Raw genomic sequence first — 20715 nt, 5'->3', positions numbered from 1 at the left:
CCTGGACCATAGAAGAACAATAAAGAAAGCCTAAAGGCTGGCTTAGAAAGAAATTACTAATGAGTTTCGCTATAGAGCAGCAGTTTGCAAGACCATTTATTTCCAGTAGACAAATAGTGGACTTGGAGCCCCATCAGACAATGCCTTCGGTTACCACCCCCTACAGCTATTGCGTTGAGACTTCGGCCCTTACATCTTACCCAGAGACGTATATACCTCTCACTTCATAGTAGTGGTCGGTTGGAGCATCTTTCCAACTCTTAGCGAGTATTCCCACTGCAGTGCATAAGGGACAACTTTACATCTAATATCATCATGCATTCTGTTATCATCCAGCAGTCTTTTACAAGCAGGTGTAGATTTGGGTTCCAAAATAGAATAATCTGTGACTAGTGTGTGAATACCTACGTTTTAAAATCTGTAGGTGTTTCAATAATACCGAATTGGATGCTCACTGAAAGAAAATCAACACAGAAGTGATGTGTAATTTACATCTCATTAGACTGGGCAAAAAAGATTAGAAAAAAATAACATTGCAGTGGCATGCTCAGAATCTTATTTATGGTCCTCAGACTCTTTTAATTCTTCAAAGTCAAAGGTGAAAGGTTTGTCATAGCCCATCAGGTGACTATATTCTTGAGGATTGTTGAACAGCATTGGATTGACAAGCATTGATTTACTTCGAGCATAAAAGGTTGTGAATATGCATTTTAAGCACAAAGCAAATCCTTTTTACTATGGTTGACATTTTTTTATGCTTTTTTATGGACTCAAGTGCAAACCTGCCTGTAAGATGGCTATCATAGTGGATTGCCGCTTTGCTTTTTGAGACAGCCTGCTCCAAAGTCAGCCACCCTAAGTGTTGTAACGTAAACAACAAAAACTGATCTCATAGGACTGCAGGTGGCCATCTTGGGGATGCAAGTCTAAAATAGGAAAAAGGCCAACTGGTGGCTTAATTCACCCTGTGTATTGTATTTATGATGGCAATGAACACATTATTTTACATATGACTTGCACAGGCATACAATCTGACAAAGAAATATGTTTTCAAATAAAAGATTTCCCATAGAAACTTTTCTTCAGTAAGTACAATGGTTGTCAATATCACAGCTCTAGGGCATCTCACCAAGCAGGTGACTCATCCAGAGATTCTGATAAACATTTACAAAAAACATATTAAATGCTCATGTGACACTGAAGGGCATACCTGGAAGGTTAAAACTTCCATATCAATTCTAGAAGCTAGAGCAGTTAACCTGAGTAACTGTACTGTGAGAAGGGAGTTGCACCAGAATTTAGTCATTTGTTCATTAGGTTAAGATACAGTTGCTTGTTACAACATTGTATAAGGGTTTGGTTGGGTGTGGATCAAGAATTACATTTGGGCCTTTTTTTTTTTCAGGTTTGACAGTGAAAATTGTGGAGATGTAGTATTGCAGTGACCTAGAATGTACTGTGAAATATGTATATTGTTTGGTAATTGTGTTTTGTAAAAACTGAAATTTACTGATTACTTTGTAACACCCTTATTAGTTTAATTATGTATAAATATTAATGATGTCACGTATTTTTTAAAGATTGATTAAACATAAATGTTATGTATACGCTGGCTTTAGTTTCTCATTCCATTTATTTTTTACATGATGATCTGTAGATTTTACCGTTCACATAACCTAAAAACTTTTATTCAAATGGCAATGGCTTATAGAAAATTCTACGCTATTTTAATACTATATTTAAATAGTAAATAAAATAATTCAGTAATGACCTTACGCACATTAATCCTTTTTTGTGTACATTAACTTCTTTACCCAATGGCTTCTGGGCACAATTGCACAGTAGCAGACAGGCATATCTTTTTAATAGCACGGCTGAGAGTAATAAACGCATATGCGTACTGCGTCAGAGTTAAACCACTCAAACACACACCCCTCATATAAAAATGTAATGAGCTAGGCTTTTCACTCACAGGTTATTATCTCCACCCAGAGTTTAGCAGCACTTTGGCCTCAGATTCTTTTATAGATCAGACAAGTGACATTAAACCACAATCTATCAAGGGCTTCCATCTAAACTTAATCCCCTTTTAATAAGCATCACACAGTTCACACAACTGCATTCTGAACGAGACCCTAAATGTTTAAAGGAAAAAAGTGTACAAACCATAAAGACTGCCATGACGGTAGGCTATCAAGGTTCATCCAGCAGTCTTTTACAAGCAGGTGTAGATTTGGGTTCCAAAATAGAATAATCTGTGACTAGTGTGTGAATACCTACGTTTTAAAATCTGTAGGTGTTTCAATAATACCGAATTGGATGCTCACTGAAAGAAAATCAACACAGAAGTGATGTGTAATTTACATCTCATTAGACTGGGCAAAAAAGATTAGAAAAAAATAACATTGCAGTGGCATGCTCAGAATCTTATTTATGGTCCTCAGACTCTTTTAATTCTTCAAAGTCAAAGGTGAAAGGTTTGTCATAGCCCATCAGGTGACTATATTCTTGAGGATTGTTGAACAGCATTGGATTGACAAGCATTGATTTACTTCGAGCATAAAAGGTTGTGAACATCTTGCTGACACCTGGAACCCTAACATCTTGTTGATGGAAAACCGTCCTCTTTTCAGCAAGGAACATATTGTAGGTAACTGCTGTGTAGGTGTCAGTGTCTGGCTTGTGGTACAGGCGTACTACGTAGCCCTTGGTAAGGAGGTGCAAGGTAACTGGAGTTACAAAAGTAAAGAATCCCATAATGCTGTAAAAGGCCATCTGCAGAGCCACGCTGTCAGCCCCAACTCCAGATTTAAACATAACGTAGGGCATCACACACAGGCTGAAAATGCTGGTGGAATAAGAAAAAAACTTCACACCTATAAAAAGAAAAATAAGAGAATTAGTTTAATATAAGCTTTCCACTTTTCATCAACAAGTATTTTTTAAACAGCTCATATATATCACATTTCCTTTTTATTTCTGGCCTTCATACAGCTTCAGCTGCCTAGCCAACATCATAATTAAAAAAACAAAAAAAAACACAGGCAAAGCCAAATGGTCTGCCCTTTCATACAGCTACAGTACCTCAAGAAATTACTGGATGTCCTTAACGAGTCAGAAGCAACAGCTTTAAGTCTTACAACAAGGCTGCAGACTTTCAAAGGTTAGTAGAAGTCCCTCTCAAGTAAGAAGCAACTGTTTAACAAGTCTGTCACAAAGCTGCAATAACTCAAGTTGCTACTAAATGTCAATGTTGAATCATATGCTTGTATTGAAATGTGTGTTTTGACCACTGACTTTGTGTTGCACCACTGCACCTGGATTAGCTGTCCAGTGTTAACCAGTTGAAGACTACCTTTTGTATTCAGTTTAGCCTTAGCTTAATTTTGCCTATTGACTTTATCGTAGCATTAGACACTGCCATGTTAAAGGCTGCCCATAATGTTCCACACTGTAAACTGTGCATTCGGTCTTGTTTTCCTGCTTTTTCTCACCAAAGGCTTTGGTTGATAAGGATGTACTCGGACGGCAGGGAACGGCCTTGGTTTGACTTGACATCTTGGGATTGTGGCCAAACCCCAACGTGTTATCTTCAAAGCATACCTAAACTAGCCAGCATGTTTGAATCGCAAAATGAGGGTTTTTTCCAGAAAGCTCCTTTGGGTTTTTAAGATATAAAAAGACCCAGTGCGACAGCGAGGGTTGGAATGGCTGCAATCAGGATTCAGATGTCAAATGTCTGATACAGAGTTCCTGTGAGGGCGGAGACCTCTCTTTCTCTCAGTCGAACAGGGTCATCGTCTTGCTGGCATGAGAAAGATGAAGCCCCTGACAGGCCCTACGGTGATGCATTTTTAATGCATTATTTGCTGTGTATATTTCAGTGGAGAATCATTTTGGTATGTTTTCATTTTGTTGTTGTGACTATTTTTAAACGTGTGCTTTCCACATGCTAATCTCCTTTTAGGAACCTCACATAGCGAAATAATAAATGTCTTCTTTGGATTAAGAAGTACATTCCAGAGATTTTTGTCAGCTCGGTCATTAGTCAAAAGCAAAACACTGTTTCAAATTTCCTTCATAAAGTTAAGCGGCGTGGTTTCATATAAAAATATACAGATACACTTTTACTTCTATAATATAGTGTGTTTGTTTTGTAAGAAATAACTAAATATGCCAATGCTGGTATAATGCTGGTATATGCTGAAAAACAAACACTGCAACTTTCAATAAATGTCTTGATGACTGATGTAAGAAATTGGGTTGGTAATGAGGGGGGTGGAAACTCGATTCAGGGAACAACCACAATCTTTCTCAAGGTGAACCTCAAAAGTCACTAAATTACCCTGTGTTTAAAACTCTAGCAGCTTGGCACAAAAAGATCAGGCTTAATTACAGGCAATGTGTAAAGTATTTCTGCAGCATTTCAAACAGTAATAAAGTGAAAACACAACATAAGAAAAGTTTCAAACCAACTTAGTAAAACAGAGTAAATGTTAATAAATAAAGGCAAAAATCTAATCAGTATTTAAAAATTTTAGTAAAAATAGCTCCAAAAAGCAGAAAGTGCAAACTAGTCGCACAGGACTGGGAAAAAGTCACAGGTTTAGTCCAGCCACGATGAAGAACAGGCTGGGCGCCGGGCCGCATTCGGTGGTGTTGCTTTGTGAGGAGCGTTGCTGGACGTTGTAGCTTTCAGCTGTGTGGCAAGGCTTTGTGGGGCTTCACGTCGCTCAGCATCCCTCCTATTAAGCTGTCAACTGGGCGGCGAGGCTTTGCAGAGCTTCATGTTGCTATGTGTCAAAACCAGTGTAGCTTTCAGATGACATCTGTGCGGAGTGGACTTACAAAGCTTTGCATCACTCAGCATCTGTTCTAGTGAAGCCTTCGGTTCAGAGCTGCGTGATTTTACAGGCCCCTGCATCACTTCACACTGGGTCTTACGGAACCTTCAGTTAGGCAGGGAGGAGTGCTTGCTCATGCCAGCCAAGGGTCCAAGGTGTGAGGGGCACATCTTAAGGGTCGTAACTCACTCCAACAGAGGTCAGCAGCACGACTCGGGCAGATCCAGCTGGTGCTGGTCAGCTGAGCAGTTGTAGAGCAGGCCTCTGGAAGCTTGTTGTGTCCCTGTAGCTCAAACAGGAGGTCAGCCAACTGACCTTTGAAGTCACTCTGGGTAACCTGGCATCAGAGCAAGCAGATCCAATATTCCTTTTCCTGGTGGTCCTTTAAGCAGCAGAGCAGTCCTTCGTCTGAAATGTCCAGAGATACGAGGGTGTTCTGATTTAAGGTCCCGAGAGTGTCACTTTTATCCCTAGTGCCAGCCTGTAGGTGGGGGATGTCCCCTTTGTCTAATCTCCCCCCCTTTCCTTGGTTTGGCTTAAAATTAGCTAGATCCAACAAAAGCCTAGGTGTGAGCTGTATTGTAAGTGGCAGGTCAGGAGGCCTTTACAAGTCAGGAAGGGGTGAGCACGCCCTGAGGATGTCCTTTTAAAGCCCATGAAGGTTGAGTGCCAACCCCCTTAACATCCTGCTCAGGGAGGCAACATCCTGCCCCACACCCATGGCCTTTTGTGACTATGTCAACGAGGGATGCACAAAACACACCAGGAGAGTCGTTCACTGTAATGTGACTGAACAATGGCAGCAAGGCACATTTGGGCTAGGCAGAAAAATGCCCATTTTCTAAAACCTGCATTTTCGGAATAGTAACTTAAAATCCAACTTTACCACTAAAGAGGATTTTAGATTAGAATGAGTGTAAAAAGTATTTTTCTATCTGCTCCCAATCTAAAGTAAGCACTTTTTAATCAAAATAAAGTAGTCTATGAGATAAGCCTTGTCACATTGGAAAAAGACTTTAGGGTTTTTTCACTGTCAGGACACGTAAAACAAACTCATAAATCCTACTTTTGAAATACTGAGCATCCTACCCAAGGAACTGTTAGGGCCTACCTTTGGGGTGACTTGTAAGTATTGAAAATGAAGGTTTAGGCCTGCAAAATGTTTATTTTGGCAGGTCAAAATGGGAGGTTAAAACTGCACTACAGGCTGCAGTGGCAGGCCGGAAACATGTTCTAAAGTGCTGCTTTAGTGGATGGCACAATGAGTGCTTCTGCCCACTAAGAACATTTAATTCAGAGCCTACCATTTACTAATGGCTAATAAAAAATAACTTAAATGTGACAATTAGGTGTAGGCCAACTTTACTTTTTGAGAGAGAACGCAGAAGCACTTTAACACTGTTTAGCAGGATAAAATGAAGAGAGTCCTAATGGCAAGAAAAAGGGGTTTAAAAAAAATCAGGGAGTGAAGGCAACAGGTTTGGGGTAATACCAAGCCAAGGATGTCAGGTTTAACACTATGGAAGACAATCTTGTATGTATCGGTAATAGCAGTCACTGGTTAAATCATGTGCCTTCAACTGTATTGTTGGGAAACAGTTTTTTTGAGTAGCACTATATTTGTGTCCCAGTAAAATGCCCATTGCTGTATGCTACCTTAGAAAGAAGCAAAATGCAAAAGAAGATATAAATATAATATTATGCAGAAACAAACAGAGGTGGGGTATTAGATATTGGAGAAATGTCGAGCTCAGAAGTCCAGTTGGCACATATTAAGTTGCATATATATCAGTTATGCAGTGCTCTCATAAGGGAAAACACCCTCATCCCTTGACCTGAAAAACCACGTTAGTCAGTTCCAACAGAATGCCTCACGTCAACGTTTCACCATCGTAATCATAAATATGATATGCACTAAGCATACAAATTTGTTACAGCAATCAAAAACGAAATGTGCACGAATTGTATTAATGTACTTGAAACACAACCTAGTACTGTAGGAGGAGAATCATCTAACTAGTTCTGTTTGACACAACTAAGTCTCTATTAACGTTACGGCGTTCATCATCAAAACGCTGTTGCGGTTTCAAAATTATCACACTGACAATCCTATTGTGTTATCCCATCAGAAAGACACATGGTGTGTCCACAAACCATGGATAACATTTGAAAATATATTTGGCTCACCTTGTATGTTAGGAGGCAGTGAAGGAAGAAAATGGTCCTATTATATCCGCGTGCAGCAACAGCGAGTAAGCTAGAGTTTTCCGCTAGCGGAAATGCCTCCCTTTAAATGATCGTGGAGGTAGAGGAAGGACTCGTTTACAGTTTCTTCCTTAACCACCATCTTAGGTGTATAGCATCACCATACTACTCATGGGTATGTCATCAAAACAAAGTAAGTTGCTAAATTCGTCAACATAAAGTGTAAACTATGAAGTTATTTGAGTATGTATGCACTCATAACAGTGGGAACCTGTCCCTCATGGGCAAATCAACATAATACAATTAACTGCCTCCAACCCCAAGAAGCTATAACAAAACAAATAATAAGCATAAAAATACCTGTAACCAAACGATCGGTAATACGTATAGTGGAAGAATAACTAAAACGTAACCACAGCGGTTCCACAAGATTAAGAGATTATTCTCAAAATTGTCTGTAATAAGTTTTGTTATTAACCATAGACATGTAAGTCATAAATCATATACCTCATACAAAACATACCCTTGGTATTGAAGTATGTTGCCCATAAATACAGAGAGCATGTACCTATATATCTAAAAAAGAGAGTTTATTTTTCCCCTCTTCCTTCTATGGGATATCAAATGTTTCAAAACTCTCGAAACTCATGTTCAGTCCTATCAATAATATAGAGGGTGTGCGAGTCACTCTATAGTCATGAGCTGACAATCAATGTTTACTGGCAATCTGAGTTTTGTTCCAAGAATTCGTGTGTGCATGTCCAAATAATAATCAGGAAAATACCGAACTGGCTCCAATATATGGCAATAATAATTCAAAATAGTGTCAAATCAAAAAACAATATTCGGCCTATATATAACGATGTACAATAACATTGTTCATAATACTACGATGCATTCCTAATAAGTTACCGTATACTGCTTACAAAACTATCAAGCAGGATTTAAGGAGTCAAATTCACCATATTAATATATATATACAAAATATATAGTAACAGTCGCACAAAAATTACTCAAGTTCATGATCCGTATTGAGACCGTACTCCATTGTTCCGAGGCGCATTATCTCTGTGCTTCCTTCCTTCTTAGGGAAAGTTCCCCATTACCACCCCTAAGGCCTCTCAGTATATGTTTGATGCCAAAAAATCTAAATGACTTGCTAATCCCTTGTGTCTGGCATGCTCTCATATGTGCCACAATTGGATATCTATCATCATCGTGTATAAGTGCTCTCGCATGTTCACTAATCCTAATGCTAAAGGGACGCATAGTACTTCCCACATAAATACTTTCACAGTTACATATTATAATGAATATAAGAAATGTTGTATTACAATTTATTTCTGATTCTATCCTATAGGTCTGATTATTAGTACTAGTAAATTACTTATTACCATGACAGGCCCATCTACACATTCCACAATGACCACTTTTGAAAAAACCTTTTCTGTGGTTAGACAGCCAATCATCCAGTGATCTAAATATCAGAAAACTGGGGCCAAGAATATTCCTGAGAGATTTGACCTTACGGTATGTAATTTCTGGTCTGTTTGATATAAAATCTTTTTGAGTATTGTCCTGAGACAAAATATCCCAATGTTTATTGAGTACTTTTTTTTAGCATCATAGAAGTAGTAGTATAGTCTGTTACTAATCTAACCTTTAAAAACCCCTTCACAGTATCAGAGGTATTAGTAGGTTTTAGGGTCTCAATTCTAGGGATACGTATAACTCTACGTCGTGCTCTTTCAATGTCAATCTTCTGATAATCTCTTTGTTTAAAGCGTTCACCCATTTCCTGGTTACACTGAACAAAGTCCACATCCTTGCTACAATTTTGTCTAACTCTCACCATCTCTCCCATATGGTACTGATGTAATTTGATATCTAGGGTGAGAACTGGATGTATGTAAAATTGAATTACAAGCAGCTGATTTCCTAAACAGTCTACTGTGTATTTTGTTTCCTTCAGTAAATAGTTCCACATCTAAGAATTCAATAATGTTAAAACTATATTAAGTAAATCTTATGTTTACTTCTTTAGAGTTGAGAAACTCACAAAAGCCTATTAATTTTTCAGCATTGCCCGTCCAAATCATAAGACAGTCATCAATATGTCGACCCCCAGTACAGTATATATACCTATTTCTCTTTGAACCAACCTATAAACAACTTTGCATAGGAAGGAGAAAATCTTGAACCCTTGCCACCCCTTGTTTTTGTCTGTACCAATTTTTGCCAAGAAGAAAATAGTTGTTAACAAATGGTTGTAAAAAGAGATCTACATATTCAGATAATCTTTCCGTCAGTCCTGAGGTGCCTGAAACAATCGGTCTTCCAGGCGGAAATGGTAACTTTTTATGAATCTTTGGTAGAGTATATAGGCAGGGGTACCTTGGGCGGTCTACTCTGAGATACATATATTCATCCTCATGATGCATTGCGGATGCCAAATCATTAATCTACTGTTGATTTTATTAGATAGACCAGGAATCGGAATAAGCAATATACTCTCATAGCACTCATCATTTAATTGCATGAAAATCTCTTTATCATAGTCCAACTTATTCATAACTACCACGTTACCACCTTTATCGGCCTGTCTAATGATGATACCCTCTTCCTGTTGAAGTATTTTCAGTGCTTGCTGTTCACCATAACTCAGATTGTTACTGGTTCACCAACGTTTACTCTTTGACGCAATCAAACCTGGGTCTTTACAAACCATCTAAAAGAACACATCAAGATTAATGTTACCAGAGGACTTTGGTATCCACCTTGATTTTCTTTTTAAACCACTAAAAAGGACAATACTCTAAAAGATTTTATATCAAACAGACCAGAAATTACACACCCTAAGGGCAAATCTTTACTGATTTGCAGCTTTACTGATAAAACTATATAGCGTATAAACAATCTGTGAAAAATGGGTTTTAGAAAACATATCTTTTGCACATCAAAACAAAGAATTCTGATAAGTTGCATCCTATTAAATTATTTTTTCATCACACAGAATTACAAATAAATGGGCTTTCCCAACTACTGAAATGTTTGTACAGTTGACTTAGTCATTTAAATGTTGTCTGTTTGGAAAAACCTGGCACCCTATAGCCTTTTATTTCAAACTCTAAACTGCAGGTCAAACAGTTCACTTTACAAAATCCTGCCCTCAGAAGGAAAATTAATTGTCAGACAAACTGACTTTTGACCTCTGTCTGTGAACCCAGAGCAAACTGACATACAAGAAAAAGATTTAAAGTTGTCTCTTACTGCTCTTCCACTTTCTGACTGAACAGAACACCTATTCTTTCTCAACTCACCGGAAGGGGCAAGTAAGTCCTAAAAATAGCTCAGGCTGATCAAATATGACTCACTATAGCAACTGGTCAAATAGATTTTTCAAGTCCTGACCTACCCAAGCTGCTTTCGGCACCAGAGACTTCATCCTCCCCCCCCCCCCCCCCAAAGCCCCAAATATATTTTTTACATTTTTAACAGAAGTGGGGCATGCAACCCTCATTCCCTTTTAACAGATATATACAGCACTTGGGGATGGGATCCCCAGGGTCTCAATAAGCTCAGGGAGGGGCGCCTTAATTAACATAATGCCCCGGGAATGGGTCTCTGGGGCCAAAAAAAGCACAGGGAGCGGGGCCATACGGCCCCCTGCAGATAAATATTAGACCTGGCCACAGAGGATGGGGTTCCTGGGGCCACAATAGGCTCAGGGAGGAGGGTATGTGGCCCCCTCCCCTTTAAATTAGAATAAAGTCCAGGCCCAGACGCCACTGCCAACCTCCCACTGCCTAACTATTATATTACTTTAGCCTTTGTTTTTTTTCAGTGAATGTCTAGGTTTTTCATTTAAGGTAAAGTAATATTTTATTACCATAAGCAAAGACAACCCCTATATCAAAAACTCTAGAAATTCACTGTTTTTGTTTACTTTACTAGAAATTCACTAAAAAAGTCAAAGGTTAAAGTAATATTATAGTTAGGTGTGCTAAAAAAATGTTTTTGTTTAAAAAAAAAAATCTGAACTTAATTGAAAAAAAATGAAGGTTAAAGTAACGTTACTGTAGGTGAATATGTCAGTGACACCATTAATGTTTTGAACTAAAAAAAACACACAAAGTCACGAATTTTAGTTAGCAGAGCTAACTATAACTTGCGCCCTCGCCATCACTCATGGCATATTCTATGACATCATTTATGACAGCACTTATGACATTGTTGATATCACTGATGACATCATCCAATGAGGGTGCTAGCTTATTATACAGTTTGCATAGTGGTGGGTAACTACCATATTACTTTTCTACAGAAATATATACAGCCTGAGTCCAGCTAACGGGTATAACAAAACGCATGGGCTTTTAATGCATCATATATGTGTGCAGGTATTGAACATGTTATAAATCTTTGTATTGAAGAGTAACTCTGTGCAGGAGACAGTTGACAACTTGTTCATCATGCTCCACTGAAGTTTACGTACTACATATTAAGTATTGTAAGCAGCCTTGAGTTCATACAGAGACTGGTCAAAGCATGACAATTTCTACATAACATAGAAGACTGTGTGCACCAGGAACTAACCTATATACATGTGCTTCTTTTGCCTCAGAAGATGAACTTTCTTTAAAGTTTTAAGAGTTGAAGGCTGTGGGAGTATAATCTTTACCACCTTGAGACCTTGGTTATTTTAAGTGCATGGTGTCTTTTTGACAAGTGTTGTAAAGAGTGTACACTGTTCTTAGTAAAAACTTTGTCGTGGATTTCTCATGAGAGTTCATGGTCTGCAAACAACATAGTACAAAGTAAAGTCTCTCCATAGAGTAAACACTGTTTACAGTATCTACTTTTATACTCATATCAACTTAATTTCTCAATGTAGGTTTGGTGACTGTGAGGGGTTTGATACAGATAAAAGCTGTCCATAGTAGGGCATTAATTTTTTAAAAAGACGTTGAGTATCATGAGGAACTTGACTTTATCTGAACGGATTGAACACCATGTGTAATGAGGGTTTCCATATATATCTTTGGTCGACTTTTAACGTGAACTACGCTATCTGTGAAGTGCATGTTATAGGGTCAAGTTATAGTTACTAGAAATAACTCTAAGCTAGATTTCTAGGATCCTGTACGTTTAAATGTGAGCCTAACTAAATGTCCCTGTAGCCTTTGGTTTAAGCCTGTGTATGTGTGTGTGTGTGTGTGTATATATATATATATATATATATATATAAAAATTCACTAAATAAACCAAAGGCTACAGGGACGTTATAGTTAGGATCTGAATTTACTCACACACAGTCAGAGAAATTCAGCAGTTATGGTTAGCTCAAGCAACTATAACTCACGCCCACACCATGCACAGTTTTATTATACTCCAAATGTTACGTTGACATTATCAATGAGGTTATCAAAGATGTCATGAGTGATGTAATATATTGGGTAATTAGCCGTGCATGGTGAGGGCGCATGTTATTGTTACTTTAGTGCACAAGCTATAGTTAATTTCTTGTTGAAGTGTTGGCAACCAATGAGATATCAGCCCGGGGACAGTTGCATCCGCAGAGTATCCACGTTGCTTATATATCTATATTATCTGAACTCGAATATCTAAAAAACTACTGAGCACATTTACACCACATCACAAAAAGCATGCTTTCTTGACCAAGAGCTAGCTTTCTGACAAATTTGGTGTAATTCTTCCCCCTCAAATGGCCCGGAAACCAAGAGATGCGGATGCCCAAGCAGAAATGCTGGTGAAGTGGGCAGACAGCTCTGAGACAGCCAGACACAGACATGCACTCACAAGCCTGATGACAACACCAGACACCTGCGAGAGGCAACCTTTAACATGGGTTGAGGTGTTCCATTCCAACCCAAGGCGCGACACAAGAGAGGGCCTGAGGCATGGGAAGCCTCAACAGCAGAGCCTGCAGATGCGACCAGAGGCTATGTTACCAGGAGCAGTAAGGACGTGTGCCAGCAATGACACTCTTTAGAGCTGGAGGGCAGACGTAGGTGTTGATCATCACACTGCCTGAAGCAGTATTGGAGAAATGGGAGACCTTGATCTGAGGCAGCACAACCCACGGGATGGCGTCAGAATGAGCGGGAGACTCCGTGACAATCCCTAGTGAAGCACGGAAGAAGACGGGACTCCACTTCCTCTACAAAAGATTTGGTTCATACACCTCACTTCTGGTGGTGTGAGTTACCAGGGGCAATTATAGGACAAGAAGAGTTGAGAGCAAGAGGTGTTCTCTGTGCCCAGAAGGGACCTTGGCCGGCAGCGCCGTCCAGAACTCGACCTCCGTGGACGGGAGACACACTGGGCCCCTGACAGCAGAACAAGGATTCCCCCACCTAAGTCTGTGATCACACTAGCCCCAACTATGGGCCTTGCTTCACACCTAGCTGGAGGCACAATAAAGGGTGCGGCTGCCCTATAACAAACATCGACACAGGCGGACTGGCCACAGGACACCAAAAATAGGAAGTCATGGTCTCCACCAGACACAAAAGGAATGGCACGATTAAAGACCTCCTACAAGCCTCCTTCATCCATGCAGACAGAAGGCAATGTGAAAAAACCCAAACACAGGCTGGAGAGAGACAGGATAATTTTGGTGAGCCCACCAATGATGATGAAAGGCTCATGAAGAGCTTCATGATCCAAATATTTACGGACCTCAAAAAAGATCGAGGCAGTCCATGCAGACCCGCAACAGAGCCTCCCAAAGGTCCACAAAAACATGGATGAGCTGAGTCACCTGATAAACTCATTGGAATCTGCCCAAGATAAGTTATGTTTAGACTTTGAGGAATATTGTTTCCTCCTGATAGAGCTCCAGGTCCAAGCGAGACCGATAAAGAAAAACAAGAAGACCTGGAGACCAGGTCCCCAAGCTCCAAGCTGCGTTGTCAAGAAGTAGCACCCTAGAGAGCAAAACCGTAGAACAATATATTCAGGGGCTAGCAGAGATGCTCCTGGACGAACATGGCCCTGACCCTCTCTGCATACATCGAGAACACAGAGCGGGTCCGCCCACCCACAATTCGTGAAACCCCCTTGATATCCTGGTGTACTTTTATAATTAGGAGGATAAGGAGGCGATCCCCGAAGCCATGAGACCTGAAGGTCCAATATGTTACACCGGCAAACACCTCAAATGTTTTCAGGATGTGTCGACGATCACCTTAACTTAAAGGTAGGCCTTTTGCCCAGTCACCTCATCCCATAAGGATCATAAAGTTAGATACAGATGGGGCACCCATTAGGACTACATTTCAAAAGTAAGATTAAGCATTGAGCAACTAAATCTCTCAAGGAAGCATACGAAATACTTAATCTGCCCCCATGTGAGTCGAGCCGGGACACATCGTCCGAGTTGCCATGCCCACACAGGCAGACATGGAAATTGGTGAAGGAATGAAGGACCCCCACCCCCTCAATTGGACAAAAAAACTTTTTGACAGCACACAAAGTGGCACTGAACATGCACACAACATGACTGGCGACAGTCCTGGCAGCAGCTCTCTGAGTCGCAGTCCACAGAACCCTAACAGTGAACCTTCAAAGCCAGAACCTAGGCAGCTCTCAATGTCACCTCGAATTGGGTCCCCAGGAAACTGAAGTAGATGAGGGGCAACGACAGACAGAAAGCAGGTCTGTAGCCCCTCGTCTAGGCACCAACGAGTGACGACACATGCAGACAGAGGCCTTACTCATGACAGATATCACAAAGCACTGTGCTGGATAGCCCTGACAGACACGCTGCGAGGAGTCACCTTGACCATTGCTTCAGTCTACTGTTCCAACCAGGGTCAGGAGTGATTTCTTACCGACACCATCCACGCACTGACAGCCTGATCCACATCACCAGACTTGTAGTGGTGGGGATCTGAACCTAGTCTAGGATAATGGGAAGGATATAGAAGGGCTGAGGGGGATGACAACATTTTTATTGACAGGCAGCTCTCTCGTAAAAGAGACAGGCCCCCAACGTTTCCCACTTTTCCGGGATCATAAGAACTATGCATAGCTTGCCTACCTAATCACAAATGACTGTTAACCAAACTGATAGAGGCCACGCCAAACACACTTGAACTTGTCCAACCACAGTCCAGACACCCGCTCTCTTTTCTGCATGCAGACTGCCCCTCTGAAGTCAGGTACAACCAGGAGACTTAAAAAGGCTCTCCTTAAAGACCCGGGGATGGTTAATAATATCAGTAAGAGTATCCAGATATTTATCTCGCACAATGGTATGCGGGACAGGATGCTGGCAACCCAAAGGGACACTATGAAAGCTGTTCTCTGGGGGTATTTTATCGGGGAGACAGCCCGACTGAAGAGGTTGAGGTATGCCCTTCCCCAAAAGCTCTTAAGAGAGCTGAAAATGCTGGAAGGCGACCATAAACGCACACACTCCCAAAAAGCATGGAGGAAAATACTTATGACACGGGGACAGCTCAGGATGTCTATAGCAGCATATCTCCTGGTCAAGCTCTAAAAAAATTATGAGCTAGGCAATAAATCAGGTAAGTAGCTGGCCAGCCTCCTATGGGCATGCCAAGCACACAACACAATACTGGAAGTCAAGGAACCCATGGATGACTACACACTAGACCACAACAAGGCAGAGTACTTCATGCACTGACCTACATACCCAGCAACCGACAACCCTACAGGCAAGAACAAACTACCTGAATGGGGTACCCTTGCCCACGCTGTCAAGACGACACAGGGGCAATATAGATAAACTCCTAGCTAAGGAAGACATACTAAAGACTATCTCTAAGTTCAAGCCAGTGAAACCCCCAGGCTGTGACAGCTTTTCCACTACATGCTACAAATGCTTTGCTCCTTCTCGGTTATCCCTCCTAAGCAAAGTCTAACAAGAATTGGTACGAAAGGGGCGAGTAACTCCATCAATGGTGGAATCCACCATCTCACTCATAGTTAAACCAGACAAAGATCCTAGCAACTGTAATACATACCACCAGATTTTTCTCCTAAATGTTTATGTCAATAAAATCGCATTTATACGACTCCAGACAACGATGGGGGAGCTTCCTCAACCCTGCTCAAACAGGAGTTATCTAAGGATGTAAAGCAGGTAAAAACACTAAAGAGGCTCTACATTTAATAAATATATGGAAACTAAGCATCAAACAGTCAGTCCTAGTCTCCCTGGATGCTGAAAAAGCATTTGACTGGGTAGACTGAGACTTTATGGCTGACATCATATCAATTCTTATCCCTACTTGGGAGAACAACACCATTCAAAATGGCACTATCGCCCAAAATCCTTTATCTCTTCCAAACACTAGCTCTCTCTATCCTAAGGGACTACACTGAAGAACTGCAATCACTCTACCACCCAAATATATGGCAGAGTAAGTCTGCACGCGTGGTTAGTCAGCAGAGCTCCCTCAGGTTGGTGAACTCCAACTTAACATACTAATCACACAGCCTTATACCTCAGAATTCCCTATCACTGGACAAGGTGATGGTGGATCACATAATAACAGCAGTTGGAAACACAGAGGAACCCCATCTCATATAATTGTCCAGAAACAAGAGAAACCCTAGAGATCTGTGATAGGCTAGCCATGAAGAAAGGGCTCACATCCTTTTCCTCACCCTTCACCCAACTCTGGGAAAAAACTACGTTAATCCTGGATCTGAACAGGAAAACATATTTTCACTAAAAAAACTATGGGCCATGTTTGAGTGAGAGCAGCTCAAATCCTTTAAACACCTGAAGGAAGAGTTCCATCGCCCGCAGCGGAGAGGTTTTGCAGCTGCATCACAGGCTCCTTGACTCAGCAGTGAAACAGAGGACAACTCGATCATTAACACCTTTCTGAATAACCACAACAATGCTCATATGGTATCTAGAATATATATTATATGCTCAATGTGCAGCACAGCTTACAAATATTTACCTTTCAGAGGGCTTGGGAAAATGAATTACACACCACTCTAGACTCAGTTCAGTGGGGGGGGGGAGAATACTCATTGATTTGAGTTTTTCGTCCTATGTAGCTAGGAGGGAGACAACACTTAAAATACTATATGGACAGCACTACACTCTGGTACAGCTGGCATACACGAATGGGAGAGGAGACCGATTGTTGGAGGGGTTGTGGAGAGGAGGGGTTGTTAGCCCGCATTCTCTGGTCCTGTCGGAAAATTCAGCCATTCTTGACAGTGATTTTGCCATCTATATAACAGATTAAAGGGGCAGATTCGACCTGATGCCCAGATGTCATACAGCTGGGCTGCCCAGATGATTCAGTTGATTCAAACAGTTGATTCTGGCTCTTTGCCTGCAAAACTTGGAGCCCACAGAAACTAAATGCATCGAGCGACTGTAGTGGATTCTGGAGATGGAAAAGCTTTCCAAAGGGACCAAGGGAGAGACTAAAGACTTTACTATGTCACAGGGTCCCCCACTGGACTTTTTTCAAACAGACTATAAGGCGCTCTCCTGTCGGAAGAGACTTCGAGCTCTGAAAATTCTGGATAGCTCCAAATTTGATGACTACTATGAAGCAGCCAAATAGATTGAGATGGAGCACTTTCCTGAGGATACAACCCAGGGAGGAAGGCAACAGTGAACTGTATTGTAGAGGCAAACCGCAGATGAATAGGATCAACAACAGGGGGAAAGGCTGGGTTTTTTTTATTGAGGAGGGTGGAGTTTTGGGGGGGTTTGTCAGTTATTGACTGCTGCCATTGTCTTGAGAAAAGATGTTGGATTGCCAGTAAAATGCTTTCAACCCTAAAACTGAAGATGAGTTCTGTATTTTCAGTACGCCTGCTGGCTCAGAAACATTGGGATTGTTCATCTAAACCCTTATTTGATTTTAATTCTTTAATTTGTTTACTTATGTATGAAGCACAACTGTTACCATTATTACTGACCTGCACAGCATGGTGCCCTAACGCTAGACTGCAATGCCCTCTACCCAAGACCAGTTTAATAAAGTAAAGTTTTCAGTTTATTTTTAAAAAGGGCAAAGTAATATTGTTGCCTAATGTTAGAAGGGAGGACATTCCGTTCTCTTGTGTGCAAGTAGTAACAGGCATGGTCACCAGATCGACTCCAATGAATGTGTGGGAAAACCATTATATTGGCCTTACACCACAGGCCTCTGAGAATAACAATACGGTAGGGCGGAACTCTTAAAATCTCCCTGATTCCTCCTATGTGGAGACCTGTGTGTCAGACAAAGAACCCTAAAGCGGACCCTTCTGCAAACAGTTTGCTAAGGTGAGCCCTAAGGTGGGCTGTGATATGAGAAGTCTTAGGTAAAGAACAGTCTAGCTGCACTGTTCTGTACCACCTGCAGGCGGGATATAAGCTTCTGTGAGATGCTCAGATACAAAACCTTTCCATAATCCAATCTGTATACGACCAAGTGTTGTACCACAGTTTTCTGGCCACCTTAAAAATCCTGCAAAGTAATTTTAGTAAAGAAAAATAATTTGCAGCTAGGTTTGGGGATTTGAAAGGACATCAAAGGGTCGCTATTAATCATAATGCCCAGATTCTTACCATATAATACTTGGGTGGAAAGAACATCCAAGTCAACTGGCCACCATGCACCATTCCAAAAAACAGTGTTTATCCCACTAAGGTTATCCTCCATTTTATCTCTAGCCAACATAAAGCAGTTGCCATGAATCCATCTAGCCACTGCTCTCATGTAATTTAGAAATTTGGTCTGGATAGGCAGGTATTTTCTAGAGATGGTGTTAGAAATGAGGCTTCTGGTTAGTCAGGGTATGCACCTAAGCCAGGCAGATCCTACCACTCTAGTCAGGGCAAGTAAGTTACACACCAAAGATAACTTGTGCTCACCCTCTTGGATCTTGGCACAGAGCAGGCAGACTCATCATCTGCGGCAATGTGTAAAGCGTTTGAGCAACACACTCACACCAGTGACACAATGAATACACCATAAAAGAGACTCCACACAGGATTAGATAAAAAAAGTTTCTATATAACATCTATACCACAAGACCAAAACAATATAAATGAGAAATACTGTCCATAATAAGCAAATTCCCGAGATGGTACTTGGTATCTTGATAATGCAAAAATCAAAATGATATACATTATGGCATCAGGGCATGAGAGGCAACAGGTAAGCAAATAAATCCCCAATTGTCAACATAAGCACATGGACCCAAATGGATACTCTCCTTTAGAATGCAGTATTTTCCCACAACGTTAAGAACCAGGACAAACATTCTCCACCTTGTAGGCAATTTAAGGCAGAAATGGGAAAAATGTCATAAAGGTTCTTACATGTGGCCATTGCGCCTTCCAGAAGTTATACAGTAACTTGGCACTTCAAAAGAAGCTACCACTAAAGGCGGCCCTGCACCACGCTCAGGATCCTCACCCGAGGTTTTCCCCTTTTGATGGCAAAGCTGAACAGTGCTCCCTCCCCGAGGTAGGGGGAGGAGCACCAGTTTGCAGGTACGTGAGGGACCTCGCTCCAAACTCCCAAACCCACCTGCCCACAATCGTGTGGTGCAACTGCAGGAATTCAGTGCCCTCCCAACAGTGACTTTGTCACTGTCAAGAGGAGCACTTTGTCTCTCCTGTTCCTACCCCGACCTTCATCGAATGCAGGCCAGCCACCCACGCAGGTAGCGTAGCCACAACACCTTCGCCTCTTCCTAGCAACGTCACCTCGCAGGAAAAGCAGAAGGCTGATGTCAACCAGCAGTCCATGGTCACATGGGAGACTCACTCCGTCAGAGGGAAGCCCAGGATCTCCTAGGCAACATGGAGGTCCTGGCTAGCCGGCTTCTCTCTGCAGTGCGGCACCACTGTGCAATCCAAGCCGGTGATCTTGAGCTACAGAAAGTGCACTTTGGGACGCATTGCTGTCAGAGGCTCACAAGGAAGCGCTCAACGCGCTCTGATGTGCAGGACAGTGAAGATAAATCGACTGCTAATGAATTAAGCGCTCTGCACGCACTGTTCAAAAGATGGACGGATTCAGAGTTGCATGGCCAGTTCTGGGCTGCCGCTACTTCCGTGGGTGGCACAATCAGCGCTGGAGGGCCACTACTAGAATTTAATTTAGAGCCTCTGTGTATGTGGTATACTACTTTACAAGGAACTTACAAGTAAATCAAATATTCCAAACAGGTGTAAACCAATCATACCATGTTTTAGGGGCGAGAGCACATGCACTTTAGCACTGATTAGCAGAGGTAAAAGTGTCCAGAGTCCTAAAACCAACAAAAAGGTCAGAAAAATAGGAGGAGGAAGGCAAAACGTTTGGGGTAACCCTGCAAGAAGGGCCATGTCCAACAGATGGTAGTAATGATCCAGTGCCTACTGCATAAGAGAATATCCAGACAAAAAGAGCACACTGGCTGTGCCAGCAGAAACAGTACTGACATTAAATCGGGAAGGACAAGAGCAGAGCTATGATGTACTCCAGAAGAAAGGACACCTACTGTAGAAGAGAAAGGGGGGGGGTAACCCCCTGATAAAAGGAAGGAAGCAATCCAGTTAAGTGTTTGATGACAAACCCCGATCTCAGTCACTTGATAAGGATCTCATGAGAGTGTCAAAGGCTGTAGTCAAGTCCAAAAGGACCAGAGTTGTCAAGCTGGG

At 41.4% G+C, this 20715-nt stretch overlaps 1 protein-coding gene across 1 annotated transcript in view; it reads right to left on the bottom strand.

Annotated features, from left to right (window-relative positions):
* Nucleotides 1-390: 390 nt before the first annotated feature.
* TMEM70 (transmembrane protein 70) overlaps nucleotides 391-20715 on the bottom strand; it is a 58260-nt gene continuing 37935 nt past the window's right edge. Inside the window, exon 3 of the mRNA XM_069220365.1 lies at nucleotides 391-2876. Within this exon, the coding sequence (XP_069076466.1) occupies nucleotides 2428-2876 (449 nt within the window). The 3' untranslated portion in view covers nucleotides 391-2427. The remainder of the gene's footprint in view (nucleotides 2877-20715) is intronic.

This window comes from Pleurodeles waltl, chromosome 2_2, assembly GCF_031143425.1.
Source record: "Pleurodeles waltl isolate 20211129_DDA chromosome 2_2, aPleWal1.hap1.20221129, whole genome shotgun sequence".
Classification (NCBI taxonomy): domain Eukaryota; kingdom Metazoa; phylum Chordata; class Amphibia; order Caudata; family Salamandridae; genus Pleurodeles; species Pleurodeles waltl.
The sequence above is the reverse complement of the archived record's forward strand: the minus strand, read 5'-3'. Positions and strand labels throughout refer to the sequence as shown.